The sequence below is a fragment of the Micromys minutus genome (assembly GCF_963924665.1).
Source record: "Micromys minutus genome assembly, chromosome: 2".
NCBI lineage: Eukaryota > Metazoa > Chordata > Mammalia > Rodentia > Muridae > Micromys > Micromys minutus.
This window is the reverse complement of record NC_137971.1, coordinates 13,614,891-13,640,537: the sequence shown is the minus strand read 5'-3', so window position 1 is coordinate 13,640,537 and position 25,647 is coordinate 13,614,891. Positions and strand designations below refer to the sequence as shown.

Here is a 25,647-nt window from a genome sequence, read left to right as displayed (position 1 = left end):
TTCGTTTGGTTTGGGCAGCAGGAGCAGAGGAACCTGCCTGAAGGAAGTTTGAGCTGTGGGTGGCAGGGCCACACCTCTGGCCTTCAGACACAGCCACCTGGATCATTCCTACTGACTGACCCTTAGGCAAAGGGTTCCTGCTGCCAGGCCGCGGAGAGCTGGGAGGCATTCACAGCAGGGAGCTGGAAATGGGGTGGCTCACACTTATTGGGCTACTCATGGCTTTGAGGACGAAGGCAGTCTCTGTGAAATGCACAGAGAAAGGCCCAGAAGAACCTCTAGAGGCAGAGCCAGTGTCTGTGTGGGGATCTGAGCACTCCAGTATCTGGAAAGCTGAGAGAGGACAGTCGTCAGGGTCCTCAGCAGGACCACCCAGGAGAACAGTACGCAGCAAGAAATGTGTCCACCTGACTACCTGGGGTCGGCTTTGCCACAGGAAGTCCAGTGTGTGCTGGGAGTAGAGGCATGTGTCTGTGGAGATCTCGAGGGAAACCTAGGGTTTCTAGCACTAAGCATGTCCTCTACCAACAGTGCCAAAGCTGAAGTCCACAACCTAAGAGAACTCTCCTTGTTCTGAGCCCCATGTGGAGGCTGACAATGATGGACCAGGGTATGAGGTGACCATGTGGGGTTGGCCTCATGAATGAATCCCAGCAGAAGGGGTTTAGGTAAAACTCCAACCCACTATAGAAGTTGAGGTGGCTTAGGAAAAAGAGTTGGGGAGCTGCCTCTGGGAGGAAATGGCCCCTAGAATTCCCTTCGGTTCAGCTTTATTACTCTTCTACAAACCCAGAGGCCCTCACCTTCCCCAGTCTTGGAGGTGTTGATGTCCGAGTCATCTCGTGTGCCATTCTGGGCCTCCAAGTAGGTGGCAGGTACCCAACCTTGCTCTTCAGATGTACTGACAAACCACCAGCCTGCAAAGGGGACAAGAGAGAACAGGCTGTGAGTGCCTACAGGATTGTAGAGGCAGGTTGGGGCCAGGACACGGGGGACAGGAGTGGCCAGAGGGGGCAAGGAACTGACCCAGACAAATTGGGCATCTGGAAAGTGCCTTGAGCAATTATGGCAGAAAAGACAAATATTCTTCCTGAGAAGAGACTGAGAGACCCCTCCCCCACAGCCATATATATTTGATGGGAACATTAAATTAAGTATAATGGTACCCCACCCAGTGTGGAACGCATTGCTCAGGGAGGTGAGGGGAGTTCTCTCGGAGTGCCAGGCACCTGACATCTTTCTTCAGGAACCAGGCAGCCTCTGGCTTTGAAAGGCATGGCTGCCTCACAGAGCCTGCCAGTCAGCGGTCTCTTTTCCCTAGCACGGGTCAGCAATGCTCCCACGTCAGCTGCTCACAGCTGCCCTTGGAGCCTGCTGACACAGCAATCACAGTAAGTGCTCAGGGCATCCCCAAGCGACCGCTGACAGTCAGGTCACGTGACAAAGACTCATTCATAGCTCTTGTCCATTCGTGTTGTCTGTGCATTCATTCGCTTGCTCACTCATTCAAGAATCAGTTATGGAATAAAACATCCGAACCCCAGGTCTTGGGACCCCTGGCTGTCTTCGGGCGACCCTTACTTGCCTCCATCTTCCCTTTCTTCCTGCCTTTGGCCTCCACATAGTCTGCCCCCAGGGCTCCTTTCTGTTCAAGGCAGACTCTGGGGGGGGGGGGGGTGTCCAGTTCAGAGTCTCCAAGGTTTCTTTCAGGCAGCAGCAAATGGCAGCCTGAGAGGACATGGGGGAGCTTCTCCTAGGCACCCCTAAGCTGGGCTGGGCCTGAGAAGGTGGAAGACACTGCTTCATGGGTGATATGAAAACAAGAGAGAAAAAACCCAGTAGCTCATAACAGCTGGGTGGTCCTTAGAACAAAAGCCATTTCCTAGGTCTTAAATTAGGCCCTCTTTGTCCCTTACAACAGGCCCGAGTTTCCAGAGTCTGTGGCCCAGCCTCCCCATCCCTGTAGACGGTTCTACTGTCTGCCTGATGCTCCGTAAAGCCCACTGAGGCCCTGGCCTGTATGCCTCAGAGGTCTCAGTTGGGTCATTGACTCTGAAGTCTGTTTTTTCTACTGCTGACAGCTGGGCCAGTTCTCTAGTTCAAATCCCATGACCCAGGGCCTGGCATAGGACAGAGTATTCATTTCTTCTAGGGGTGAAAAAGAGGCCTGCAGGGGCTCCTTCCCCATGGCAAAGAGCAACTATGCAGCCTTTACTAGAACTGAGTTTTAGGCCTTTCCTCTGTGCAATGCTGTGATGGCAAGACCAGGACATACACACACTCCTTGGGAACTTTTCATCTAAGCCTTCTTTGAGGCCCAAAGGCTACCTGCATCAGGCCCATCTAGGCCAGAGCCTAGAAATACTCTACTGATACCCACTAGCATCCCGGCTTCTGGGCTATAGGTGGATTTCAGGGCAGACAAGCAGACCCACTAAGATTCTGTGGAGAGAGAATATAGTCCCTGGTGGCTCACATCCCGGGACTGTCAGACAGAATGTGCTTTCAACATCTTTGAGAATGAGAGATGGTGGGGAGGTAGATGCTCAGTTTGAGGCCAAGGTCGGGCTGGGGATGCTGATTAGCTGGGGGGCCTCCACTCACCCTCTGCCTTTACCTCGCATGCTCTGACATTTGGGTAATAAATGCTGTCAGTGTCTGAAGAAGCCAGGTAGGGTCAGCAGTCAAGGGTATGAAGGGGGCTTTACTGACTACCTCTCCTGAACCAGAAAGCTCCAAGCACCACACACTGGTCAGTAAGCACCAGGCTGTCTTCATTTTTTATGTCCAAAGAGGTTTCTCTGTCTACTCTTTGCAGAGATGGTATACTGCCTGGTTTTGTGTCAACCTGACACAAGCTGGAGTTATCACAGAGAAAGGAGCCTCAGTTGAGAAAATGCCTCCTTGAGATCCAGCTGTAAGGTATTTTCTCAACTAGTGATTAAGGGGCTCAGCCTATTGTGGGTGGTGCCATCCCTGGCCCAGCCCATTGTGGGTGGAGCCATCCCTGAGCTGGTAGACTTGGGTTCTATAAGAAAGGAGGCTGAGCAAGCCAGGGGAAGCAAGCCAGTAAGTAACATCCCTCCATGGCCTCTGCATTGGCTCCTGCTTCCTGACCTGCTTGGGTTCCAGTCCTGACTTCCTTCAGTGATGAACAGCAAAGCATGTCTATTCTCCTGGACATCAACTTAGAACTTCTTTCTCTTGCAGGACCTGGGGCTGAGACAGTCATCATCTTTAGAGCCTAATATCCACTAGCCTAAGCTCCTACTCCAGCTTGCAGGACTGGACTGGGTATCTTCCAGGCCCTACTGGTGCCAGGGAATATGAAGGCTGTAGAGAAAAGCCTACCAGTGGGCACCTCCACCAAGCTATGATGGGCAGGTTGCCTAGGTGTGCATGGGTGAACATGGCAGAGGTGTCTACCTAGTTCCCTGCAGACTCCCTGGGCTTGCTCACACCCATGGTGGCTAGCAGGCCTCTCTTAGATGCCACTGACATCAGTTGCTATAACTGGGGTTCCTGACCCAGTTTTTGCTGTCATTGCTGTCCTATGGAGGGACAAATAGGACCCAGACCTCTGAGCATGGCCAACATGAACCAGAACATCCTATGGGGCTTTTAGATGCATAGTAATGCATGTACTTTTCTATTAGTGTGTGTGTGTGTGTGTGTGTGAATGGACAAGTGTATACTTGGTGTCGAAGGGGTGGGCACACGTACATATGGGAACAGAGCTACGTCTGCATCTGCATGCGTTACCCAATTGCAGCCAAACACAGTAAGAATGCTCAGCTCCTGCTTTATTTTATCACTGAGAAATAATGTCACTATCATTAAATTTCCCACTTTAGAGATGAGGAAAGGCCTAAAACCTAGAGAGTTCAGCTAGAGTCTGAGCCTTAGCCACTCTAGACGATACAGGTGACTCCTTGACACTCCAGGTCCCTAAATACTGTCACTTATGTTATCCTGGCTTAATACCACCTAGCTGTGTGACCAGGACAAGCGACTAACCCTTTCTGAGTCTCAGTCTCCCTTCTGATATTAGAGTAAATGATGGGGCCCATCTGCCAAGGCTGAAGAGGAGAATCAGAGGAGATACTGGTGGCTGGGTTGAGCTAATCCCAGTGCAGTGGAGCTGCTGATTTCTGAGCATCTCCACCCTATGATGGCTGGGGGTAATGTGCTTTCCAAACAAGCAGGATAGCTGTGTCACCTAGAGGGTCCATGCAGGTGGGGGTGAGGGGCTCCCACTCTGGATGGAAAACAGCAGGGATTAGTTTCAGAGAAACCTGAGAGAGCACCCTGTGGGTATGTGACCTGTAAGGGGTCTTCCAAGGCAGAGCCCCAGGCTGGAAAGTCACCCAAGAACAAACGCCCGCAGCTGCCCTGTTCCTCCTCCTTCCCCAGGGTCTTTTCCAGGAATCAAAGGCCCACGGGAGAGGCCTCCCTGCTTGCTAGACCTCATGAGCCTCCCTCTTTATCTTGGTCTAAGTGCCAAGGAGATAGAACGGAGAGCTGTGCCTAACACGGTTGCTGGAAGACATAGTGGTCCAGCCCCAGGAAGGAACTGCTCAGGCCCAGGAGCCCCCATCTCAGGGCACAGGTATCTTCGCTGACCATTTGGTTGTTCACTTACAGCCCACCTGTCTGGCCAGTTTCTGGGAATGAATTTTGAATCTTCCACAAGGAGGCAGGGGCAGACACACAGACACACACACACACACACACACACACACACACAGAGAGAGAGAGAGAGAGAGAGAGAGAGAGAGAGAGAGAGAGAGAGAGACAGACAGACAGACAGACAGACAGACAGACAGACAGACAGACAAGGGAAGGGGACATAGGAAAAGGAGTAGCAGGACAGCAGCTGGGGCTGAGCATGGCTGGGGGAGGGTGGCAGGAAGTGATGGGCACCCCCAGGTCACTGCTGTCCCCAGGGTGACAGGCCACAATGGCCTCCTTAAGTAGGGAGGATAATGAGCTCATTAGTGCTAGAGAGAGGCCAGCTGTGTACTATTAGGATGTTAATAAAGTCCTGTGAGGTCACTGCTCAGCCTAGGACAAAGCAGATGGTGGGGGAGGGGAGCCCCTACTCCTTCCTCCCCTTCTGAAACCCTCCCAAGCCTTCCAGATGTTGAGAGGTGTCTTCCTTGGGGCTCCAGCTCTCCCCACTTTCTGGCTCTGCTTACCCTAGGACTGGAACAAGTTTGAGACCTGGCTTCACCACTTCCTAACTGGGCCGCTGGCCCTCGGTGAGCTTCACTGGCTTACCAGGATATTAATAACTATCTATAGGGAAGGGGGGACACAGTACTGTCATCAGAAACACAGTATTGCCAATCAGAAACACAGTATTGTCAATCACCCAGGATTTTTATTGAGCTCCTTCCTGGTACGTGCCAGGCACCGTTCCAGTGAAAGAAAAGCCACCCCTAAGAACCAAATGGGGTTCTCTTTCCTCAGCACCCCAGGCAGGGCACACAGCTGTAAGGCCAGCAGGAGAGGCCTGTTCTCCAGGCTCCAGCCCTTGGGGTGTCAGCCCCTTGGCCCAAACCCAATATTTTGAGAGAGGCTGCAACTGTGATTTTGGAATTTGAGAAAGCCAGCACCTATAAGTGAGCTCCGGGCCTTACTTTTGCACCCAACACAGTGTCCCCACTCTTTGTCGAAAGTCTTGCCCACGTGAGCTGGCACTTGACACTGCAGAGACAGTTTATGTGTGGCTCTAACTCTGACCCAGGGCTCCTCATGCTTCCATTCCCAGGTGACAAAGGCTGTGTTGTGGACCCAAGTACTAAAGGAACTGCAGACATTTTGAGTCTTGATGGGTTAGATTTTGGGGAGCCAGAAGCCCATCCTACCAGAATCCTCAGGCAGAACCCTAACTTGCTGCCACAAATGTCTCCCTCCACTCTGCTGCAGGCCTTCTCTTTAGAAGTGTAATGTGCCTAGGCACTCCTGCCTTTCTTTTCCTTGGAGAAGGCAGGAGAGTTAGGATGAGTGAGCATCCATTGAGAACCGCCAGCACACACCGCCTGGCCATGGCTGAGCCCTGAGGCCCTGGCCTCGGCTTCATTCCCTTCCTATCTCCTTGCAGCAGAAGACCAGGGCTTCTCTCTAGAGGGACCTGAGGAACAGGAAATGCAGCCCACTCATACATGCTGTGCCTTTAAGAACAGCGAAAGGCTAGCATCCTTGGGCCAGGCCTCCCCTGGTCAGAAGGCTCTGTCACAGCCTCTTCCTGCCAAGACACACTCCAGTTCTCAGCGTGTGGCCTCCACGGTCCAAAGAAAACAGGAGAGGCTTTGGAGCTGGTCAAGGGCTCCCCAGTTCCTCCTGTGTACACCCACAAAGCGCCTGCCCTCCTGACCCACTCACCTAGTCCTCCCTTGGCACTCCCCTGTTTTGTTGTCCGTGGTCCACTCCCTTTCCCCATATGGGGCCTTGGGGCCACAGGGTCCAGAGCCTTCCCAGGGTGCCTGGATTCCAAGACCATGAGCACAAACTGCCTACATCACCATCTGGAAGGCTCTGTGGAGTCCCTGGCAAGGAGACAGAGGCTGGGCTGCTGCCATCTCTCCCTGCTTATGCCGCCCACCTCATTGGATCAACCCATACTTAGGCTGGGGTCCGTCAAGCCCCCAGGGCCCTGATGGAGTTCGGCAGTGTTGTGGGCAAGGTACTAAGAAAGTGGTTCTTCTATGAAGTGTTTGCAGGCAAAGGGGATACATAACAGAAGATAGAGGCAGGTTTAATCAAGAGCTCTCCAACTATATACTGTCTGGGATAAAATCCCAGACCTGTATTTCCTAACTAATGAGAGGTAGCTAATTCCTCCTCCTGTAAAGTAGCCCTAGATAGCACAGTATATGTATAGGGATTAGCTATACCTTCATAGTCTAATAATTTAATATATATAGTAATAAAATCTAATTATACAATAGATAAAAAGATTCAAAATAAAACCTGATTTCTAGCAACCTGCCAAGAGCTAGCTTCCCACTGTTTAAGTGAAAGCCGTGGAGCAGAAACGAAGACCTCAGGGCTTCAGGGCTGGGCAAAGGCTCGTAGGTGATATGTGTGTGTTTGTGTGTGTGTGTGTGTGTGTGTGTGTGTGTGTGTGTGTGTGTCTTGGAGACAAAGCCATTTAGCTTTGACCTGGGAAGGTCTCCACTGAAAACACACGGGTCTGATAAATTGGGCATGGTGGTACACACCTGCAACCTACAATGGAAAGCAGAGAAAGGAGGGTTACATGTTCAAGGTCATCTTTTGCCGTGTAGTGAGTTTGAGGCCAGCCTTGGCTGCATGAGACCCTGGAAACAAAGTGGGGAGAGGGAAAGAGGAAGGGAGACAGGAGGACAAAAGTGTGTATCTGGCAGTATTTGGGCAGGGAGAGTAAAAGACGTCACTGGGATGTGCCAGACAGCAGGGCACAGCCACACACTGGGTGAGCTGCGGAAGGAGGCAGCTTGGCTAAGTGCCACAGGAGGGCCCAGGCAGCTCCTGCCCTGCTTGTGCTGGTGCAAGGCTTTGTTGAAGAAACTGGAGATGCTCAGTGATCAGATCTGGAGTGAGGAGAGATTCCCCAGGGATGCTAACTAGACACTGGATGGAGGTTTACAGACTAACCTAACTATGCTGGACAGAGAGGTCGGGGGTTCTGAGAGCCAAGTCACTGCTAACCTGGTTGGCTGGAATGTGTCACAGCCCAGACTTCTGGGCCCTTAAATCTGTATGATCCCCCCCCCAATCTCTGGGGCTGCAGTACTGCAGGGGTCCCAGCTGCTGGCTGGCATGTCTACCGAGGGCTGATAGAAGCCTGGCCTGCCAGCTAGATGTTTTAATCAGTGCAGGGTGAGGACATACATGCTGTGTTGGTGGCACCATTGCATTTAGAAGAGACTGCCAGGACCAGAAGCCAGCAGGGAGGGGGTCTAAACAGATGGTAATAATGGGTCAGAATCTAACGAGATGCAAAGAATCAAAAGGAGATTTGACAAAAACACAAGGACCCCAGGAGTGTCGTCCATTTGCTCTTTGGAGCTGATGAAGGATGTTGGCTTGGAGATGTGGCTCAGCAGTTAGGAGTAGATCCTCTGAGTTCTTAGCACCCAAGTTCAGCAGTCTAGAATTATCCGTAACTCCATTCCGAGGGATCTGATGCTCACGGCCTGTGGGCACCTGCACACAAGTACACCTACCTCTACACAGAACACCCCCGCCCACATAATTAAACATAAACATCTTGTTATACCAAGAGCTGAGGATATAGCTAAGATGGTAGAATGTTTGCCTAGCACTCGTGAAGTTCTTGGTTCAGTCCCAAGCACTGCATAAAGCTGGTCTAGAGGAACACATCTGTGATCCCAGCATCCAGAGGTAGAGGACCAGAAGGCTAAGCTTATCCCTGGTGACAAGCAGAGTTTCAGGCCACCACCCCACTACCATCTATGAGATTCCGTCTCAAAAAGCCAAAACCAAACCAAAACAACCACAAAATCTTAGTTGGAAATGGGGAATATCCTGGGCAAAGGAAGGTGTTGGATTGGCAACAGGAGGGGGTTAAAAATTGTGTCTCCCAACCTGAAATCTCAGGCCACCCTAGGATGGTGACATGCATGCTGCACAGCTCCGTGGCTGAAGTGGAACAAGCGCAGGTCTGGGTGGTGACACTCGACTTCTCTCCAGCCAGCCCTTCCAGAGACGACCAATGTGAACTGCTCCTCCACCCTGAGGTGAGCGCAGGGGAATCCAGCTCTGCTTTCCAGGCTTGTGAGGCGACATTTACCTGCTGATGTGGGTGCATCTCACCAGCCTCATGTTTCTATACCTCGCCCTACAAACTCTGTCTTTCACATGAAACCTGACCATTTACTGACTCCCTATGCCACTGCTGCCTTCAAGCAACTCAGTCACAAACCAGTCAAAGGTGTGGCTTTTATCCCATTGGCCCCACATCCATGAACTCTCCTCTGGGGCCATGTAACAAAAGGAGGCAAGGACACCCAGACCAAAGAGCCTTTCCAGTACAAGATCTGTACCCAAGAGTTTTGCCAAGTAATAGTGACTCAGGATCACCATTTCTCAAGCCTTAGATAGCCCCACACAACACCAAATCTTTGCCAGATTCTATAGTTTGCATATACATGTGCCACCTAATGATGAAGACAACTTCTGAAAATGTATTAAGACTTTGCTTTTGTATGAACAGCGTACAGTGTACTAAATAAAACCATACACGTAAGTGAGCAGTCTTGCTCAGTTACCTGAAGGGGTCTTGTGATATAATCAGGAGATACCACAAACATGATGTGTATGAGACCAGCAATAACATGACACAGTGGACGTGTGTTAGAGTAATTTTTGAACTATATAAATGGGAGTACATACTAAAGCAAAGTATAGTAAATATATGTTAGTGAGATAATTGTTTATCAGTTACATATTATATACTGCGCATACTTGTGTATATTGTATTTTTATATGATGGGTACTACAACTTAATCGTTGAACCTGACATGGTGGCATACACCTTTAATTCCTGTGCTGGGAAGACAGGGGCAGGCAGATCTCTGTTGGGGCAACATAGTGACACCCTGTTCCGAACCAACAAAACAACCAAACATTGTGAGGTTTTTTTGTTGCTGTTGTTTCTCTAAGACAGAGTCTATGTGACCCAGGCTGTCCTTGAACTTGTGATCCCTTGCCTCTGCCTACTGACTGTACAGATTATAGCAGGACAGATTTACTTACATCAGCATCACCAACACAAGTTATGTTTTCCACTTTGACATTACGACAACTCCAGCACCACCAGGAGAGAGGAAATTCTTCAGTTCAGTTCTAACCGTATGTATAAGGTGGCCATAGGACACACCACTGACTGAGCATTAGGAGCTAGCTCGGTGGCTGTACTTAAAGTGATTCATCTTTTTATTTCCAATGAATAAAAAACTAAGGTAGCCAGCCCCAAGCAGGGAAATGGAGGCTGAGAGTTTGAGCTTTGCTACAACCGAGGAGGCTAGCTGTATCCTGTTACCTCTGTTACCGAGGAGATCTAAAGAGAGAGTCAGTCATTGTAGAGCATCAAACCAAGACAGAGCAGTAAGGGGCCAACCATGCCCACGGTGTGAAACAGACAGGCTGCATATGGCTTCCCTGTGCCACCAAGACCACTGCATGGACCATGCTTAGGTAGATGGGAGGAAGGGTGGATGAAGGTTTCAGGGGACATACCTCCTATCAGAATTGACACCTGTTTGTCAGCATAGCTGGAAGAAAAGGCTCAAGGAGGAGGTGTTGTGTGTAGGAAGGGGAATCTGAAAGCCCACAGCTTGCTAGGGTTTTGGGGAGAAAAACAAACAAGTGGACACCTAAAAAGAGCAAATGCTTAGCAGCAGGTCTGACTTTGTTTTGGCAGTGTGGAGCTAAGGCCTTGGACTGCCTTGTGGTTGCCAAGTTTGGTGGGGAGGGGACGGAGTAGATGACGGTGCTTGGGGGACACCCAGGGTCTCATGAGGGAGCCTACCACTGATACAGTCTCCAGACTGTCTGGTGATTTCACTTGTTTTATTTTTGTCTGTTTGTTTTTTTCTGTGTAATTTTTTTTTTTTTTTTTTTTTTTTGAGTGTGGGTCTTGTGCATACAGGTGCCTTTGGAGGCCAGAAGAAGGTGTCACATGCCCTGGAGCTGGAGTTACAAGTGGTTGTAAGCCACCTGATAGGTCCACGTGCTGGGAAGGGAGTCTTCCAAAGGGCAGCGAGTGTTCCTTCCAGTACCTGAGAAAGGCACATGGATGTGTCTGCACATGACTTCCCTTTTCTCTTTTCCTGGCCTCAGAACTGAGTAGGTTTCTACCAAGAGCTGTAGCCTCCCTCCCAGCTGAGCCCAGCCCCTCTTCAATTGGGCAAAAATAAAACGGGGGCAATTGCAACTTTAAAGACCATCTCCATAAACAAAACAAACCCACTCTACAATTTGTTGAGGGCATTCCTCCCTCCAAACCCTCCTTATTTAATTTCTGGGGAATTTTAAATAGAGGGCTTGCAAAAATTCTGCACCGCCTGACGTCAACAGCCTTCTGACAACGTGGATTCCTCTGCGTGGTATGGGGAGCAGCCACCACCGATGCCCAGGCTTTTCCAGGCTCCTTTTCCAGCTGGAAATTGGGAGCTGCCGGTATCACCCTCGTATACTGTGGGGCAGGAGAAGGTGTCCCACTTGGGGTCTCCCCCCAAGCCCTCAAACAGCCCGGCAAGTGATCTCAGCAACACCTAGTGTTGACTTCAACTGACAACTTAAAAAAAATGTAAATATGCTTTTCAGAATTTCCTGTGAAATTCTGAACACACAGCAATGCCTTGAGGTTCAGCAAGACAGTACATTAGGTCGGATTTTTCCCTTAAACAGAGGCTATCAGCCAGTGCACTACAGTCTAGGAACCCCAGTGAACGCTTTCTCCTTGACCCAATGTGGAGTGAGAGGAAAGCGGGGGTGGGGAGGGGATGAGGAGCTACTCCGCTGGTGACCAGCAGCACGTGTGTACAAACCACTCTCTGGGAAACGCTGACTTAGTGCAGTGGCTTAATGTTCTGTAGGCCCTGGGCTACACACAGCTTGGCCTTCAGCAAACTTTGAGGTAGCCTCCCAACTGCTTGCTTCTAGAGAATGGGGACAGACCCCCCCTGCCCTCCATAACCTATGGCTGCTCTAAGGTTAAACAGAGGAGAAACTTGTTTTGGAAAGTCTCTAGGTTGCTGGAAGGTGGAAGAAACTGGGGAATCTGACAGACCCCTCTACCTGCAGATGTCACGTACTGCCAAGGACTTGATGGCCGCCTACTCCTGCCTGTCAGAAGAAGGATGGGATGTAACTACCACTCGGCCGTTTGCTTTCTCTATAATCACATGGGGTTTGAGTATCATCCCGATCTTACAGATGGAAAGCTGGGAGCAGACAGTTAGCTGCATGTTGGTCACAGTTTCACTAGTCACAGCCTGGCTACTTAGTAGCGTGGGAGCTAGGTACTAGCATTTCACAGTCCCTTGGGGGAAAGAAATTCTGTCTTGTTCTTTTTGGCCCAGTAGGACTCAGGGTTCTCTCTTGTGCTGGTTTCTCTGTTTCATCACTGTGTTCAGGCCTGTCCTTCAAGCCACCAGCTCTGTGCAGTTCTGTCTCCCTCTCCGCTGCCACTATGGTTTCCTCCCCTCAGCTGCCAGCACCCTGACCTGAGGTGAGCTGATGGTATGGCCCCAGCTAGAGTGAGATCTTGGAGAACAGCACCTCGTTGCTGAGCTTAGCATCTTATGGAGACCCCAGCCTGGCGTGCATGTTTTGGACAGAGAAGAGGCTTAGTAAGTGGTTGTGGAGAACACAGGCTTCTCATTTCTCTGGTCTAAGTAGTCACTCCTGTCTGCTCTGCGCAGGCTCAAGATCTCCCACACTCAGTCCCCGGGTCCATAGGAGCTGGTGCTGGGGGCTGTTTCTCCTCAGCCCCCATCTCTTTAGCCTAGTGCCTTCTGTCCTGCTAGAATGAAGTGCAGCTATTCTCCTCCAGTTCCCCAATGCTGGGAAGTCACGGACAGCACCTCCTCTCACTCAGGGAGATCCGACCTAGGGAACCGAAACACAGACTATTGTGGTTGGCTGTCTAAATAGTTCTAGCTACGCAGGAGGCAGAAACTCCCATCATGAGAGCTGGAGCCTCTGCAAACTGGTGGTGAACCCAACTGGAGCATTTCTACTCAGACCTCTCCCCTCATAGGAATGGAAAACCAAAGCTGAGGGAGGATAGGGGGCCACTTACCAGGGACAGGCCTACTCCCAGGTTAAGGCTCCTAGAGGAATGAGGCAGGGAGGAGGTGTCCCTCTGAGGAAGCCATGCAATCTTGCCTAGGCTCCATTGGGACCATGTGCACAGGTTCACATACCAGGACCCACCCAAGAAGCACTCCCTGATAATGAGTACAACTTGGAACTCTTGAGTGGGCTGCACCAGAGACCTGCTCCCCTTACCCCCGAGAACATAAACAGCTCCTTGCCATGGACCTAACCCAGTGCCTACAGAACCACAGAGGGCTGGTTTCCTGGGTGTTGCACAGAACATATGAAGGTCTGGGATATAGAGCTCCATGGCCACAGCTGTTTGGTCTGTACAAGCCGAGGTCACATCGCTACACCGGGCAGGACTGTGGGGTGCTAATCACAGGAAAGGGTATTCTGCCCCATGCCTGGCATAAAGGTAATCCTAGACCACTCATCCGCCATATGCAAAGCCTTCCTATACTCAATCTCCAGAAAGCAGCAAATCACTGAAGCATCTTGTCCTGGGATGACTATCTCTGAGCCTTGGAGGGGTTTGTAATAAGACGCTCTCCGAACTTCCTGCTCCACCCCACGTGCATACCACTAGTAAGGAGGGACATAAGGAATGTCCTCTTAATGAGTAATGATGAGTAACCGTCTCCTCTTTAATTCTTCACGGAGGTCTTTGTAACACACCTCTGAGTCTGGCACACGCAGCAGGAAATAAAGGTCTGTGTGTGAATAAGTGAACGAAAGCTTCTAATGTCTCTCCTGACTACGCGCCTACGTGTTTGCTTGGCTCTGGCTCTCTCCATTCTGAAGAAGGCTGATCAGTAACCTCTCTTCCGGCAGAGATGAGAGAGGAAGCTGGAGAGGTAGCTGACCTAGACTGCTCTCCAATTCTGAACTTTTAGAAGGGGGATGCCGTTCTAGAAATCTGCAATGAGAAGGCCTAGCTAGAGTCTAACGAGGGGCAGAAATGGGCTATGAACATCTTCCTCTAAATACACGGCAATGACAGGTCCAAAATACTCCCATCTAAGTTCCTAGCCCTTGGCCACAGCATGCTACAATGTCATTTCACAGAGAAGAAGTGTACTGGTAAAAACATGCACCGCCTCCATCACCTTCCTCCTGGCTTGGCCTCTAGATCAGAACCTACCCTTGTTGGCTTAGGTCTCATCCAGTTCTCCCCACAGCCTCCCCTGGAACCACACCTACAAGGTAAGATGGTGGGATGTCTTCGTGGGGTTTGAGAGATAGAGCTGTTCAGTGCAGTCTGGACAGAAGTCTAAAATGCTCCCTGTGGCTGTGTCAATGTCAAGAGCCTTTGTCCCCACTGTAAGCAGAGGCCTTCTGGATCCAAGGAGGTAAGTTTGTATTTGCCTATTCACTGAGGCCTAGGACAGTACTGGGCCCTGAAAGCGGGAGAAAGTAAATACTTATAAAAGATCCAGGGAGGCAGGAACCCTGGATACTGCTTCCTTATGTAAAGTGCAGATGATGAACTAAATAAACTCTTCTTGTTCTTTTCCAATGATGGCTGGTTACAATCCTACTTTGGCAACAAGGTCCACACAGCCCCCAGATCTGCTTAGTGCCTGGGCACCGTGCTCCCATACAAAGCCATCGCTCCACTACACTAATGCCGAATGGGACCACATCTGAGGCTTGCCTGGGAGGCACTGGCTGAGGTAGGGGAAAGGGTGAGAAGTAGCTCCCACCCCTGGGCTAGGCTAGACCCCAACATCCCAGTATGCTAAGCTACAGTCTTCTCTGAGACAGCCATCTGACCGCCTTCATCACACCATGAAAGTATATGGTACATGTGTGGAAAATGCCTGGATACTTGGACAGTGAGTGTGTCAGTGAAGAGGAAGTCCCAGGAAGACAGGAGTGACTCTTGGAAAGCAGGGTTCCCCAGTTCACCTCAAAGAGGAACGGGGAAGGCAAATTGCTCAGGGTAGTTCCCAAACCCCAAACCAATGGAGCTCAATGAAGTTCTCCAAAGCTGGGCCTATGAGAAGGCTGCCTGGCTTGAATTCTGGCCTCTTTAAGGCCCATAGCTATGGCTTTCACAGATCTTGTTTAAACTTGAGAGGGTGGGGGAGGGGCTGAGGGAAACTACATTCTTCCCCACCAAAGCCAAGAGTCTAAAGTAATACTTCTGGTTGTAAGTGATCGCAGTCTGTTTGTGATTATGGCCCTGGCTTTCTGGCAGGGCAGCCCTGGAACCCCACAGTCTTGCTGACGGGAGGGACACTCTCCCTCACTTGGGTAATCTTGTCCTCATCTGACATGACCAAAGACATTCATCAGCCCCCCTGCTTCCAACAGGTCTCCATGGCAACTCCTCAAAAACATTATTTAGAGAGGGGGAAAGCCACCCCAAAACCCTATCATGAAATTCTTTCTGTTCCAGGCACGTCCTAGAGAATCCAAGAAGCACCGGCTGCCCCAGTGGCTGATGTCATCTGCAGGAGGGAGGGGGCACTGGACCACCCTCACCCTCCTCCTTTCATCAGGGAGAACAATGCATGCATATATGAAGCCCCTTCCCTGCCTCAGGAAGAAGTGGCTCTGGGGGAAGCTCAGCTGTTCTCTCTCCGGAAATTTAATCTGCAAAGCATTTGGCCCCGAAAAGTCGATTCCGAAGGTGTCCAGGAGCCCTCGCTGTGATCACTGTTACAAACCCAGGGACGCTTGCAGCCGTTGACCCATTTGGCAGCTGGGGAGAGCTGGCTGGGGATGGTCAACATGGCCACTTTCCCCTCTCCTGTGCCTCCTGTGTGGAGACAGACTGTATGTTTACACAGGCCCAGGGGAGAGGAGGTAGCTTAACTCTAAGATCTCCACACCATGGGACAGAGAGGCTACTTCTGGTTCAGTTGATAAAAGTGTAGTGGTTAGGGAATCGGGGAGCTCAAAGAAGCAACTGTGGCCACTGCTGTGGTCTCCCCTCTACCCTTCAGACAAGGGCAGCTGGTGTTCTGTGGGACAAAGTGGCTTGAGGTCACCCATTAACTGGTAGCTGAGCTTAGAGCCCAGATTGACCAAGAACACTTTGTGCAAAGCCTGGCTTCCTTCCAGAACGGCTCTACAACTTTAACGTAACACCCTGGGTGCTGTGCCAATGGCAATCCCTTGACCCAGAGCCTCAGGCAAAAAGTGGGTGTCTGGTGCTGGCAGCAAACACCACCAGGCTAGAGAGAGGTTAGTCGGTCAAGCCAGCCATGCTAGGAGCATGTACCTGATGCTGTGGGCGCTGGCTGGCACAGGACCTAAGGCCCCGTGTTCTTGCCACACTTGGCTTGCCATCTATCTCCTCCCAACAAACCGGCTCAAACCAGCCAACAACTCAAGTACGTGAGTCCCAGCCATGGGCAGGCTGGGGCCCTATGAGAACAGGAAACAAATGAGAAAGAGTTCAGGAGTGCCAGGCTTATGTACCTAGCCAACCACCACAGAGACTGTCTTTGAAAGTAGGCTGCAGGGGCCGAGTCTGGGGTCTGACAGGGACTCAGTCAGCCATGGGCAGTACTGCATCCTCTGGAGCATGCCAGTTTGTCCCCGCTTCACTCTAGAGCATAGGCTAGACAAGCAAGTCTGCATTTTTCTGGTGGTGTATGCAGACACATTAGGGGAATGAGTCTCTAAATACACAGAGCTGGGGAAGTGAGTCTAAAATCTAGCCTCAGCTACAGCCTAAAGGGCCCAACTGGGAGCAGTGGTTTGGCAGGTAGTGGCCCAAAAGCCCGCCTCCCATCCACTGATACCTGTTACATTACTTCTAAGGCCTTAGAGGCTGACTTCTCAGTATCAAAATCCCAGAGCCATGAGGTAGCCCTGCCCACCTCCTTCCCTCTGTACAGCAGAGAGTACCTACTATTTGACAGCACACAGTAGGTCCTTTCAGCCTACTTACTGCATCTGAACTCGGCTACTCAAGGGCAAACTCCTTCCTCAGCCAGATCTCATCAGCCCCTTCCACCTACTCACCCTGCAGGCAACGCCTGACTTCTCCACTCTGGCACGTTGCCTGCCACTCCTTTGTTCAAGATGTGCCCTCTTCAGAAGCCTTCTCGCCACCCGGCCCAGCACCAAGCCGCCACCAAACCCATATAGCCCAGTCTGTGTGCCATTTTGAACCCTAGCTTCCTGTGGTCAACCCTCCCTTGCTTTTGGCTTTACACGGTGAATGTAATAAGCTCCCACAGTATCTGAATTATACAGTCTCAGGGATGTCACTGTTGGCAAGGACAGCACAATGGCGGATCCCTGTCCATTGCTCTGCTCCGGTTCTATGCATGGCCATGTGGTACATGGCACGATCTCAAAGCCTGCCGGCTATGAGAGCAGGATTTTCCTGAGTACTGAAGAGAGGAGACAAAGATGGCGGGTCTATTCCATATGGTACAGGGCTGGAGGAGGGGCTGGGATGGTTCTGTTTGGTTACAAGCAGGGAAAGGCAACACAGACTGGAGGCACCTGGACTAGTGCCAAGGAGGCATAGCTCAGGTAATACCCAAACTCCTCCAGACCTACCGCTCACACAGCCCAGCCTCTCCTGAAGGACCTGGGGAGCCAAGACAGGGAGCGCAGGACAGCTTCCCTACCCTCCTTCAGAGTCTCTCTGACCTGCAACTCTTGCTCTTTTTCTGCTCCAGAGGAACTGACCTCTGCTTCCTAGTATTTATATGGGGAAGTCACACAGCAAAGCTTTCTGGGGTTTGCCCTTCCAAAGATGTCAAAATCCAGGGGGCAAGCACTTGGGCTCCTAACCCGAGTTAACCTATGCTAGGAAAAGCTCATGCCTGCTGTGCAACCTCGGGGCAAGTTACCTCATTTTTCTGGGTTTCACTTGGAGAGAGAGAACACCAAGCTCCACCTTGTCTCTTACCAAGAGGTTTTAAAAACTGTGTGCTTTTCTATCTGAAACTTAAAGTATTATGATTCAGAGCGAGATGACCTAGGAGGATGCTCAAAAAAAAAAAAAAAAAAAACCAACCCCTGCTAGCTGGCAGGGGCAGGCATTTCCCCAGGTGTCCTTGACCTCTCTATGATGATCCCCCAGCAGGTATGGAAGAGAACAGACATTCAGACTTCTGGCCACTTAGGTTTCAAGACACCGCAGGCAAGCCAAAGGTAGCTGTGCCTGTGCCGACAGACCAGACCCTAGGAAGGGAGACACAGCTACCATGCCTCAGTTTCAGACCTAGGCATAGTTTGCTCACGTTACCATTAGTCCTTGGCGGACTGAGTCTGAGTCTGGCTTTCTGTCACCTCCTGTGGCTCTCCTGGGCCATTTCCCTACAATCTGGTTCAAGAGAAGCTTGAGAGAAACAAATGAATTTTAGCAGAAGCCAGAGAGATGCCCAGCTAGGAAGGGAAATGGAGATCATGGGCTGACAGTGAAACTCAAAAGACAGCTTTGTATCACACGTTTCCACCAGAAAGAGAGGGTCTTGAGCTATAGGAACCAGAAGCTTCCCTTCACTTTGGGGGGGACTCAATGGGCTCCAAGCTCGGGAACCCCGTGGAGCATTGATTCTCACAAGGCTTTTCAGGACGAGTGAGCTAACTGGGTCACCCTAGTTGATCCCCACTTTAAGGCTAGAATTCTCGGTCAGCACTGGACACCTAGAGGATGAGGTTATGGAATCTGAAAAGATGCTGATAGGAATGACGGTGGTTGCCATGGGCTACCCTCAGCTACCACAATGATGACCGAAAACCCAAGTGTGTGATATCAGCAGCCACGGCGTAAGCTGGTGAGAGAACAGGGAAGGGGCAATTTTTCAACCCAAATTCCCTGAGGTTCTGACAAATGACACTTCCCACAAAGTACCCTGCACTTAGCTGAAGCCCATTATGTAAGAGCAGAGGACACGTGGGAAGAGCTTCTCCCTATACTGTGGCTGGGGAGTGAGACCTGCCACTTCTACTGGGGACAAAGACATCTGGACAGGCGTGTGTGTGTGTGTGTGTGTGTGTGTGTGTGTGTGTGTGTGTTGGGAGGTGGGTAGGCTCTCCAGGACTGTCCACTCACAGGCAAGAGTGGCCTGAATCACAAGAGTCAAGTCACCTCTGTCTACAGAGACAGTCAGGTGAAGGTGACTGGCTGCTCTTCCTGTCCAACCTGAGCAGGTTGGAAGTGAGAAAGAAGGAGAGTCCAGTGCTGTTGCCCTGCCCTGTCACCTGGCAGCTGGATCCTGGCACGGGGCTGAGAGCGCTCGGTACAGACGAACTCTTGGATGCCGTCCTAGCACAGTCATGGCTCGTGTTGCTTGAGAGAAGAACTATTTCTAGAGCCTCCTTGTTCCCCAACACCTGCTCCTGCTGCCCTCCTTGAGGGCCAGGAAGATGGGTGCCAAGATCTCCTCAGACATCCCTCCTGCTTACTGAAGCCTATGGCTAATTGATATAGGGCTGACCAACGTTCCACGCTGCTTCTGCTTTGAGTGCCTTGTCCCTGCTCACCACCCCACACTCCCCTCTGGCCACTGGAATGTGTTCGCTTTCTAAGGCTCTTCCAAAAGCCCACCCTTCCCTGTCCCTGGGCCCAGTCTTGGCCCACAGCACCTCAGTTCTGCCCCAGGTGGGAGAGCTTTGATGGTGGGCATGGTGGCATCCTAGGTGGACCTCCTCACTGCCAGGCTTGTGCAAAGCATTCTGGTTGAAGGCATTTGTTCCTGAGTCGGCCCTCTGTCACAAGCCCTTCTTTTTTGTCACAGGCTGGGACAAGGACAATTGTGCAATTAAGAGCTCCAAAGGAGGTGGCTCTGGCAGGTGCAGTCCTAACGTCACAAGCAGCAATCCTTCTGCTGCTATCTCTGCCTCACAGGCCCACAGTGCTGTTAGAACCACACTGAGAATAATTCACTCTCTGGCCAGGTGGGGAAACTGGCCCAGGATGGTAACTGTGCATTGCTGTACCAGTCGGGCCATGGTTTTGTTTTGAGACAGGGTCTCGTATAGTCCAGACTGGCCTCAAAATTGCTAACTAGCCAAGGATGACCTCGATCTTAGGATCCTCCTGTCCCTTCCTCCCAGGTGCTGGGATCACAGATGTGAACCGTCATGAGTAGTTTATGATGCTGGGGGTCAAACCAGGGCTTTGTGCATGTTAGGCCAGCACTGTCATCTGACATTATCACAAGTTCCCAGTCCAGGGTCCAAGCAGTGCTGTTATGCACTGGGCACTTGCTGTGTCTCTGTCCCTGAACACGGAGCCCTTCTGAGTCAGAGTACTCCAACTTCATAGCAGGGGCTGTGTGGTTTGTCCCCCGTCACACAGGTAAGAAAATTGATGCTTGGAGGATCCAAGAAACTTTCCAAGGGACACAAAACAATCAAAGTCACCACCAGGTCTATCTTGAAGCCTGAGATTTTCATTAGGAGACTATTTTGCAATCTCAGCTCCAAGATGATGTCGGTCCTACAGTGAATAAGGCTGGGCTGATGGGCCCCGGGCTGGCTTGCTTAAGGATTTATGCTCTTTCTCCTCCCGCCTGTGTCATGAAGTGAACATACTACATACCAGAGATGGCCTTGGACCAGAATGGACGTAGGGATTGCTGATTAGGCAGCTACAGCAGGGACACACATGCATTTAGGAAGAGAAGAGCTATCAGAGGGCAAGGCTTCCTGATACCCCGACAGGACCTTCCTGCACACTTTCTCAGGAAGCCTCGCTCTTAACGGGCTGTTTTGGAGACAGAAATGTGGGTTCATTAATCTGCAATGCATCTGGCGATGAACTACCCTTTCTAGAAACAGTCAAGCATGTCTTTACTGGGGTGTCAGTTCCCTAGGCAGCACAGCCTGGAAGTCTGGGTCAGCAATGGGGTTGTTCCTTAGTGGAGCAAAGTTTAAGCACAAGACTCAGAAGCTAAGCAGAGTCGACTTAAGGCAGCAGAAAGCCCACGAAGTCCTGCCAAGTGGGTGAGATCGATCAGCGGATGGGGCTGCTCGCCACCAAGTATAACCACATGAGTTTCATCTCCAGGACTGACCCAGCAGAAGGAGAACCACCTTCTGTTATCCTCCAAACTCCACACACATGCTGTGGCATGAGAGCCCCCTGGCATTTATTATTCCTAAGAAATAAATGTAAGTAAAAAAAAAAAAAAATTGAAGCAACCCTATCCTCACAATACAGTCTGCATCTTAAGAGCTTGAATTCTCATACCAATTAGATATGAACCCTGTGGGTATATAAGCAATTATCGGTGACAAAGGGAATATTCAATAACATGAAATAAAGCAATGAGTATATTAATGAGCACCATGTACAGCATGTTTCACTTTTATAAACAGTCCCTGCAGCACGGATGGCTGCCTCTTTTACTTTGGAAAAAGGACACTGAAGGGCAGTTACTAGCACTGTTCTTACAGAGGACCTGTGTCCAGTCTGCAGCACCCGTCTGTCCATCAGTATCTCCGGTTCTAGAGAATTGGATGACCTCTCCTGTCCTCTGCAGGTACCAGGTATGTATGTATGTGGTGGACATACACATACATGAAGGTAAACACTGATATTCACAAAATAAAATAAATATATCTAAAAGAATGTTTTTAAAGAAGCAAATTGATTCCTGTTCCTAATGCCAGGGTAACATTGGATTTTCTCCCCTCCCCCCTCCCTCCTTATAGTGCTGGGGGTGAAATCCAGGCTTTGAATATGTTTCTCTCCCAGCCTCAGTGCTGGGGGTAAAACCCTTTGTGCATGTTAAGCAAGCATCCCACCGCAGAGCAGCCTTCTCAGCCCACAGCAGTAGATCTGAAACCCAGTATTTGAATTCCAGGTTCTTGCACACATACTTTCTGCTAACATACACAGCCTCTCCAGTAAACTGTTGTAGACACCCATGTTTTGGGGTACCCCTTACCCAAATGGCTCTCTTACACATGCCTTTAGATGACAAGAATAAACTCAAACATTTGTCCCACAAGCTGGGTTTGATCTTTGATTCCCAGAATTTCCAACTCTGGAAACTGATCCTCTGACCTCCACAATAATGCATGTTTTCTCTTTCTCTCTCCCTTTCCCTGTCTCTCTGTCTCTGTCTGTTTCTCTCTCTTTCTCTCTCTCTCTCTCTCTCTCTCTCTCTCTCTCTCTCTCTCTCACACACACACACACACACACACAGTAACAACAAAACATGCCTCCAACAGTCACTGCTGAAGAGGTCAGCTAAGTAGTCAAAACCACACCCCTGTGGCGACTCTTCTGGATTCTGCTGATTGAATTAGGGCTATATATCTCATCCAAGGGCTGACAAGAGGTCAATCAGATTCATGAGTGTGTGTGTGTTCATATACATAACACATTTTATCACTGGAAAGTTAGTGGATTGACAAGTATATATTCCTGTGTGTGTTTTTGTGTGTGTGTGTGTGTGTATGTATGTAAAAGATAGGCTATCTCCCTATGTTTCTCAGATGAACCTCCAAGTAGACTCAAATGATTCTCCTGCCTCAGCCTGCCCATGAACCAGGGCCACAGGTGTGCAAGTTTCCAACTCAAACTTTAAAATACGAACTAAGAACCAGAGGCTCTAGCAAGTGGTTGGGAACTATCTCAACGGAAAACTCAGAGGCTGGGGCACACAGATTACCCGGTGTAAACAAGCTGCCATCTTGGGTGAACGAGAGGAGGATAGCTCATGTGCAGTGAGGAGAGGTGTACAGCTGTGCTCTGAGTCAACATGGTATCAAAGAGAGAGAGAACAAAACACACCTGTGTGCATGTCTGTGCACACGTGTGTGCATGCACGCATGTGCATGCATACACACTCACATGTGCACATACTTATATGGTGGCTGCAATACACATGCAATACACATATATACACACACACATGTGTGTGCACATGTGAGTACATACATATGCACACACGTGCACACACATAAATGGTGGGCAAACATACAAGTGCAATACATACACACACACATAGTGCATGCACATGGATATACTGTAGACACACATACACACTTGCACACGATGGGGAGGCAGAGACAGAGCAAGGGTTGTGCTGACCTTTGCTTCCAGTCCCAGCCTAACCTCCCCAGGTGGGATTCAAATCTTACTCTTGGCTTCGAGAGATTCTCCCGTAGTCTTTCAATAGTCTCTTAAGCAAGTTAGAGGAATTTCCAGCCTTCAGTCACAGATCAAATGCACTGAAGCACTGCTTAGGTGGATAAAGACTCCCAAGGCTTAGTTTTGTCACTGGGAATCTGACTGGATTGACAAGAGCTCAAAATTTCTTGCTTCCAAGGAAGGGTGAGAACCTTCCGTGTATCACACCAATGCCAAAAAGCAAGCGGAGACTCGGGATGAAAGCTGAAGCAGGAGAAATTCTGTTGACTCATCTCCACACTCCCTGCCTGGGCTGCAGTCTTGGAAGGAAACAATCCTGGAAAGCTAGAGACAGCTTTGCTCAACATGGAAACTAGCAACCCGGACCCTGACATCAGCAGTCTGCAGGCGCCGGACTTAGCTACGCCTGCCAGAAGGTGCAGCTGATACGGTCTCCAAGATACAAGACTGTCCTTCAAGGAGACATTTCAGGTACCAAAGGCTGAAGGGTCAAGAGGTTTCCACAAAGAAACAGTGGCTGTTGCAGGCCCTGGCATGGCCTGCCGGATGGCAAAGGACATTCCTGTATCTATGTGATCTCATTGGCCAGAGGAGAATGGTCCTCCTACATGGGTTCTTTCTGTTTGATCAGAAAAGGTGCTTGTGACTTCTGCCCACATATGTGATTCTCAGAGAGGGGACACATCATCTTCTTGAGATCTTCTCAACTGATGCCTGCCTCCAAGTTCAAAGGATCAATTTAATCACTACTATCCCACTACCTGTGAACAGCATGCCAACAGGATCCAAGCAACATCTTTTGCCAAGGATGCTAAGGGGCGACCCCTGACCATGTTGACCAGTCCCTGTATCTATTCAACATGTCTCCGACACGGGAAACTCACTCAGCGCTCAAGAGCAGCAAGTTCTCAGCTTCCCCCTGGGCCTTTTTTGGAGGGAGAGAGCTCAGCTTTTGGATTCTAAGAATCACCTAAACTCTTTGCCCATTACGTTAGTTACAGAATGGTTAATGTGCCTCCTACTAAGGGATTACTTCGTAATACTAGTGGAACTGTCCTACTCAATCTGGAGCCTGGCACACGCCATTTATAGGCTTGGAATCACCTTCCAGACAGACTGCTTTAGATGGATGGCAGCCATACATGGTGCTGGCATGCCCACGTCCCACATCACCTGGCTGCCGTTCAGGTCAAGGGGACCTCTGACAAACAGGCAGAGCCAGAGGTTGCTGTGTCTCTCCATGGGCCCTCCATTTGAGCAACTCCCAGCTAAGTGAAAGAGCACACAGGCAGAGGCCTACACCCAGTAGGAAGACTGGGGGATGGTAGTCACCGGGGCTGCTGCCCAACAATGCCAGTGGAAATGTTGTAACACGCTCACCATGTCCCAGGTCAAAGACATCACAACTGGATCTTTGTTTTAGAGCTCAGAAGCCTCACCCACCACTCCTTCCAAAACCAGCTCTCAGGATGCACACGCCTCACCTCACCTACAACCCCCACAATCCAGCTTCCTTGCCAGAGAATAACTTCCCAGGATCTGAAGTCTGAGCCTCTTAACTTTCTCTCCTCTACCCTGTCTCTCTTGTTAAGCTGGATGTACATCTAAGCCATCCTGGTTTCAATGGACAAACAGACGACAGACAGCCATAGTACTCTAGATGCCTGTTCAAACATACATGTAGCTACATAGCTAGCTCCACAAACCACCAGGACAGCAGGAAAGCCACAGATAATGAGGCTCTCTCCATCTGACACCGTGGGCCCTGCTGAGTCCCCCCAAAAGCTCAGACACAAGGTAGGGCTGTTTGTTCTGGCTCCTGCTTCCAAGCAGCCATGAGGTTATCCTCCTGTTACAGGAGAAAAAGGTAAGGCCCAGAGAAATGAAGGGTTCTGAAGTTACCCATCTATTGGCAGTAGCTAGGATCTAAGAACAGCAGCTCTCTTATGCAATCTCTGTGCCAGACTGGGCTGCACAGAGAACAGGGGCAAGCAGGAAAGCAGGTATCTCCAGAAGTTTTCTAACACAGACTCACACCACCGTCCCTGAACTCTTCCTTCACCGCAGGCAAGAGTCCATGGGTTATAGATATGAAACAGGAAGGGAAAAAGCAAATGAATCCCTGGGGTCTTTTTTTTTCTTTTTTTTTCTTTTTTTTTTTTAAGACAGGACCTCACTGTTTAGCCTCAGATGGCCTCAAACTCACTATATAGACCTGGCTAGCCTCAGAGGCACAGAAATTGCCTCTGCCTCCTGAATGCTAGTATTAAAGGAATGTGCTACCACACACAAGAGCCTGAGCTCTTGGAATCATATAGCAGGACTCTTCCTAGGAGCAACTTCCCAAGTGAACAAACCTTCCCTCCCTGTTGCCTTTCCTTCTGTTCTGAGAGATCCCTCAGGAGGCCTTAGAGACTAGGGACACAGAGAACCCCCAAGGCAATGTCAGCTTCCTTAGAGATCAGGGAGATGAAGCTGATAGTACCATAAAGTTAGTAGGAAAGGAACCATGTGTGATGTTCAGCTGGAACCAAGACCTGACACCAGGTCACCTTCTGTCACGGCCAGCCACCCATGCACAGGGACAGAGCCTGACTTCTCATGTGGACTATGATGACACCAGCCTTAGGAGGGGGAGTCCAGCCCTGTACTACCCAAGAATGTCCACTGAAATTTCCTTAGGGTCTCTGAAGCTGCATTATCACTCAGAGGTCCGGGGCACTGTTTCT

General features: G+C 50.3%; 1 protein-coding gene across 2 annotated transcripts in view; it reads right to left on the bottom strand.

Annotated features, from left to right (window-relative positions):
* SH3PXD2A (SH3 and PX domains 2A) overlaps positions 1-25,647 on the bottom strand; it is a 193,263-nt gene that overhangs the window by 23,774 nt on the left and 143,842 nt on the right. For both annotated transcript variants that reach the window (XM_080912611.1, XM_080912612.1), the window contains one exon: positions 804-917. In XM_080912611.1, the coding sequence (XP_080768737.1) occupies positions 804-917 (114 nt within the window). The remainder of the gene's footprint in view (positions 1-803; positions 918-25,647) is intronic.